The following is a 6,000-nucleotide window of genomic DNA, read 5'->3' as shown; positions in this document are numbered from 1 at the left end:
CCTGTGAGCTCGCTCCGGGAGGCCGAGGGGGTTCGGAGCGCGGCGGCCTCGGGCCCCGCGGCCCCCTCGGGCTCCAGCGCCCGGTAGTAGATGCGGTAGCCCTGCAGCAGGCCGTTCAGGCTCTCGTCGCTCGGGGGCTGCAGAGACAGGCGGCGTCGGCCTCGCAAGGGACCTCGCACCCGGCAGGCGGGTGGGGCCCTCGTGGGTGGGTGAGCTGGCTGCCCACGTCCGCGGCCTCGGTGAAGCCCGCCCTGGCCTGGCTGGCCACCCGGATGGCAGCCGCTCGGTGGGAACACTCGGCGGACGGCCCCCCGGCCGGAGCGTTTTGCCCGTTTCCCAGGCCTGTGAGAAGGCAGAGCCCCGGGGCAGTGTGCCCGGTCACCACTGGGCACGGCAGCAGGGCGGAGGGAGCTGGGGGAGGCGGGTGCTGGGGGGGAGCAGGAGGCCAGGTGTCCTGGAGGCAGCGGGCTGGGTGCAGGGCTGGGCCTGGGGCCTGGGGAGGGAGGCTGGCACCACGCCGGGGCCTCCTGGGCAGTCGAGGCCGAGCTGGCACTCTGCCCACATCTTCCACGCTGCCGCTCCCGGAGCACAGAGCAGGGCCCCTCGATGCCCATGCGATGGAGTCCTGGGGTTTGGGGGACACGGCGCTGCCACGCCCTGGCCCTGCTGGCCCCTCCCCGCCTCTCACCCGGGGCCGGTCCCTTCCCCAGCAGACAGGGCAGTGGACACCCCTCCCCGGCCCAGGGTCAGCGCCCCTCCGCTGCCCACCACGCCCGCCACGCCCGCAGAGCTCCACCCGCTCACTCCCTCCGGCTGCTGGGCGCCTGCACCGAGCTGCTCTCCGCCGGCCCCGCCGGCCCCACGGCGGAGCGAGAGGCACGGCCACGAGGCACGTCCTCCCACGCCCGTCCCCGTGGGCCGCCGCCGCCCAGAGGCGCCTGTGCAGCACCGAGTGCAGTGCGTCCTCGGCGGCCTCTGCACGGCGGTCTCTGCTCAGGAGGGGCGGGGCTGTATTTGAGAGACAGGCTGCCCGCCCCCTGGGAGTTTCGGGACAGCAGGCCGCAGCGCTGATGGGTGTCCACACCAGGCGAGTGCCCCCAGCGCCCCTCGCCTCCTCCGGGGACCGCGCAGGCCCAGACTTCAGGCCCCGCGGGACCCCGATCTGCCGCCTGAACGGTGGGACGCCCGGGAGCCATAGCGGGGCCGTCAGCGACAGGTCTGCAGGTGACGTGGTGCGGGCACAGGGAGCCTCAGGAGACGCTGTGCCGCCCGCCGGCCTCTGTAATCGCTCCTCACCCCGCGGTGCCAGCGGCTGGCGCTGACAGGCAGCACTTCCCTCGCGGCCGCTCCTGCGGGGCCTCCTGTGACGTGTCCCGCAGGCTCGGAGGGGACAGTGCCGGCTCGGCCAGTACATTCCGCTGGTGCAGCCGCCGCACTCACAGAGCCGTCCGAGCTCTACGGGCGGGGGCCCCGTGTGGGGAGCAGCTGCCGAGGCCCCGGACCCGCTCCGGGCGGAGGCGAGGCCTGCGCGGCCCGGAGCGCGGCCCGTGCAGGAAGGAGCTCCCCTCGCCGTCCGCCTGCAGCCCCTCCCGGCGCGGGGGTCCCTGGCTGCCGGGGCCTGGCCCTGCTCTGACGGACACCACGGCGCCTGCGCTGGGCTGGCCCCAGGGCTGCAGCCTGCCCGGAAGACCTGTCCCTGTTACCCCGACCTCACGCACCTCCTCGCTAGCAGAGACCCCACTGGGGAAAGGCAAGGGGGCAGCGGCAGCGAGGCTTCTCAACGCCACTGAGAGCGAGACCCACACAGGACCTGTCCGGTCCTCGGTCTGAGGGCTCAGGGAGCGGTGGGGGCAGAGACCCCGCTAGACGGGACTTCGGGAGGGGGCGCGGTCACGGTCCACTCCCTGTAGGATGGGCGGGCACGTCCACGCAGCGTCCACGCAGCCCTGCCTGCCGCCCTCACCTGGCCGGGGACACGGGGCCTCGATGCTCTGGCGCCTGGGCCCTCGTGAACGGGTGCGAGTCCACTGTGTGTGCGGACAGCCAGGCTCTCTGTGCGGCCACGCCGGGCGCTCCCTCCAGCAGCCACCCATCCTGCTCCAACCCCTCCGCCACGATGCTGGGTGCAGGTGAGCGTGTGGAGGGTGAGTGTGTGCAGGGTGAGCGTGTGCAGGGTGAGTGTGTGCAGGGTGAGTGTGTGCAGGGTGAGTGTGTGCAGGGTGAGCGTGTGGAGGGTGAGCGTGTGCAGGGTGAGCGTGAGCAGGGTGAGCGTGTGGAGGGTGAGCGTGTGGAGGGTGAGCGTGTGGAGGGTGAGCGTGTGCAGGGTGAGCGTGTGCAGGGTGAGTGGAGGATGAGCGTGTGCAGGGTGAGCGTGTGCAGGGTGAGCGTGTGGAGGGTGAGCGTGTGGAGGGTGAGTGTGTGGAGGGTGAGCGTGTGCAGGGTGAGCGTGTGCAGGGTGAGCGTGAGCAGGGTGAGCGTGTGCAGGGTGAGCGTGTGGAGGGTGAGCGTGTGCAGGGTGAGCGTGTGCAGGGTGAGCGTGTGCAGGGTGAGCGTGTGCAGGGTGAGCGTGAGCAGGGTGAGCGTGTGCAGGGTGAGCGTGTGCAGGGTGAGCGTGTGGAGGGTGAGCGTGTGGAGGGTGAGCGTGTGCAGGGTGAGCGTGTGCAGGGTGAGTGGAGGATGAGCGTGTGCAGGGTGAGCGTGTGCAGGGTGAGCGTGTGCAGGGTGAGCGTGTGCAGGGTGAGCGTGTGCAGGGTGAGCGTGAGCAGGGTGAGCGTGTGCAGGGTGAGCGTGTGGAGGGTGAGCGTGTGGAGGGTGAGCGTGTGCAGGGTGAGCGTGTGGAGGGTGAGCGTGTGGAGGATGAGCGTGTGCAGGGTGAGCGTGAGCAGGGTGAGCGTGTGCAGGGTGAGCGTGTGGAGGGTGAGCGTGTGCAGGGTGAGCGTGTGGAGGGTGAGTGTGTGGAGGATGAGCGTGTGCAGGGTGAGCGTGTGCAGGGTGAGCGTGTGGAGGGTGAGCGTGTGGAGGGTGAGCGTGAGCAGGGTGAGCGTGTGCAGGGTGAGCGTGTGCAGGGTGAGCGTGTGGAGGGTGAGTGTGTGGAGGATGAGCGTGTGCAGGGTGAGCGTGTGCAGGGTGAGCGTGTGGAGGGTGAGCGTGTGCAGGGTGAGTGTGTGGAGGGTGAGTGTGTGGATGGTGAGCGTGAGCAGGGTGAGCGTGTGCAGGGTGAGCGTGTGCAGGGTGAGCGTGTGGAGGGTGAGCGTGTGGAGGGTGAGGTGGGTGGCAGGGTGAGCGTGTGAGGGTGAGCTTGTGGAGGGTGAGCGTGTGGAGGGTGAGCGTGTGGAGGGTGAGCGTGTGCAGGGTGAGCGTGTGCAGGGTGAGCGTGTGCAGGGTGAGTGTGTGCAGGGTGAGTGTGTGCAGGGTGAGTGTGTGCAGGGTGAGTGGAGGGTGAGCGTGTGGAGGGTGAGCGTGTGCAGGGTGAGCGTGTGCAGGGTGAGCGTGTGCAGGGTGAGCGTGTGCAGGGTGAGCGTGTGGAGGGTGAGCGTGTGGAGGGTGAGCGTGTGCAGGGTGAGCGTGTGCAGGGTGAGCGTGTGGAGGGTGGGCGTGTGGAGGGTGAGCGTGTGGAGGGTGAGCGTGTGCAGGGTGAGCGTGTGCAGGGTGAGCGTGTGCAGGGTGAGCGTGTGGAGGGTGAGCGTGTGCAGGGTGAGCGTGAGCAGGGTGAGTGTGTGGAGGGTAAGCGTGTGGAGGGTGAGCGTGTGGAGGGTGAGTGGAGGGTGAGTGTGTGCAAGGTGAGCGTGTGCAGGGTGAGCGTGTGCAGGGTGAGCGTGTGCAGGGTGAGCGTGTGCAGGGTGAGCATGTGGAGGGTGAGTGTGTGCAGGGTGAGTGTGTGCAGGGTGAGTGTGTGCAGGGTGAGCGTGTGGAGGGTGAGCGTGTGCAGGGTGAGCGTGTGCAGGGTGAGCGTGTGCAGGGTGAGCGTGTGCAGGGTGAGCGTGTGGCGGGTGAGCGTGTGCAGGGTGAGTGTGAGCAGGGTGAGTGTGTGGAGGGTAAGCGTGTGGAGGGTGAGCGTGTGCAGGGTGAGCGTGTGCAGGGTGAGCGTGTGGAGGGTGAGCGTGTGCAGGGTGAGCGTGTGCAGGGTGAGCGTGTGCAGGGTGAGCGTGTGCAGGGTGAGCGTGTGGCGGGTGAGCGTGTGCAGGGTGAGTGTGAGCAGGGTGAGTGTGTGCAGGGTGAGCGTGTGGAGGGTGAGCGTGTGCAGGGTGAGCGTGTGCAGGGTGAGCGTGTGCAGGGTGAGCGTGTGGCGGGTGAGCGTGTGCAGGGTGAGTGTGTGCAGGGTGAGTGTGTGGAGGGTGAGCGTGTGGAGGGTAAGCGTGTGGAGGGTGAGCGTGTGGAGGGTGAGCGTGTGGAGGGTGAGTGGAGGGTGAGCGTGTGCAGGGTGAGCGTGTGCAGGGTGAGCGTGTGCAGGGTGAGTGTGCGGATGGTGAGTGTGAGCAGGGTGAGTGTGTGGAGGGTGAGTGTGCGGATGGTGAGTGTGAGCAGGGTGAGTGTGTGGAGGGTGAGGGTGTGAGCAGAGTGTGTGTGTGCAGGGTGAGCGCCGTGTTTTATGAGGCCCGTGTTTTATGAGGCCCGTGGGCTTACCTGCCACTGGACCAGGACGGAGGAGGTGGTGTGGGGTGTCACTGAGACGGAACTGGGAGGCTCCCCGGGAACTGAAATCAAGACCAAGGAGACAGATCAGAGGCTCTGCTGGTACCTGGTGCCCCCGCCCCGAGCTCCCACCCCTCCCCCGTGGGTGCCCTGCACCCGTCAGCCCTCGCCAGGAGAGGAGGGGGCCAGCACCCGTATGACCCCCTCACCAAGACAGACCGGCACCGACACCGAGGGCTGCCCACCTCTCCACGGGCACTCACAGCGGGGCGCCCGGCGCCCCGAGAGCCTGCTCAGAGGCCCGCCCCGCCCCGCCCCGCCCGAGGAGGGCAGCACATTCTCTGCCGCCAGAGACCTCTGGCTGGACAGGTGACCACGCCAGGGCCTGGGCTGGGTCCTGGCCACGGAGTGACTGCCACGAAGGAGGGACCCCGGCGGCTGGAGGGGCCCGGTCCACCCCGGTGTGCTCTGCTCACAGCTGCGGGGACAGGCGGTCTGTCCGCTGCCCTGGCCGTGCCCTGACCTGGCGCTAACGGCTCCCCACGCACCCACGTCCCGGACTCGGAAGGACCTCCCTGGCTCCCCGCCAAGGCCCCAGAGCCCTCCTGCTCCTCGGGCCCTCACTGCCGGCCTGTCCGCAGGCTCCGTGTCCGGGGCCCCTACGAACAATACACTCGGACCTTTCCTCCTGTCAGTTTGCTTTTTAGGTTAGAACCGTGGTCGGCAAACTTCGGCTCTCGAGCCACATGCAGTTCTTTGGCCCCTTGAGTGTGGCTCTTCCACAAAACACACGGCCTGGGCGAGTCTATGTTGAAGAAGTGGCGTTAGGAGAAGTTTAAGTTAAAAGAATGCGGCTCTCCGAAGGGATTTCAATCGTTGTGCGGTTGACATGTGGCTCTGCGGGCTGAGGTGTTTGCCCACCGCTGGGCTAGAGAACTCAGCGGGGAAGAGGGGCCTCACTTCTCCCCACAGCCATCCCCACACTCAGGGGTGCTCCCCCCGCCCCTGCACCGCCGCCGCCTGCCAGGAGCGGGCCTCTGAGGCGATGACAGATGGGCACCGGGGGCGATCTGAATATCAGAGGAGGAAGCAGGGCCTGGGCCTGAGGAGGCCCCGGTGTTCGGGGTCCCAGGAGGCCTTTCTGCCTGAGCTGCGAGGCCAGGGGCGGGTGTCTGCCCGGCAGCTGGCGGATCTGCTGCTTCCTCCTGAGGGGCAGCGCCTCCCGCAAACATCGCCGATATGGCCGCAGTCGTGAGATGCGACGTAAAAACGGGAGCCACAGAGACAGCCGCGGCGCCTCCGGGGTCGTCCCCGCCCTCCCAGCCCGTCCGCCTGCGGCTCCCAGAGGGCAGTGCCAGGGCCCGTGCT

The 6,000-nt window shown here is 68.8% G+C and overlaps 1 protein-coding gene across 1 annotated transcript in view; it reads right to left on the bottom strand.

The window, feature by feature from the left end:
• Nucleotides 1-6,000, bottom strand: part of SDK1 (sidekick cell adhesion molecule 1) — a 435,892-nt gene that overhangs the window by 18,441 nt on the left and 411,451 nt on the right. Inside the window, 2 exon segments of the mRNA XM_036424227.2 lie at nt 2-137; nt 4,624-4,694. Coding sequence (XP_036280120.2) covers nt 2-137; nt 4,624-4,694 — 207 coding nt within the window.

Source organism: Pipistrellus kuhlii, unplaced genomic scaffold, assembly GCF_014108245.1.
Source record: "Pipistrellus kuhlii isolate mPipKuh1 unplaced genomic scaffold, mPipKuh1.p scaffold_m20_p_8, whole genome shotgun sequence".
Lineage (NCBI taxonomy): Eukaryota > Metazoa > Chordata > Mammalia > Chiroptera > Vespertilionidae > Pipistrellus > Pipistrellus kuhlii.
This window is presented reverse-complemented; position numbering and strand designations above follow the sequence as displayed.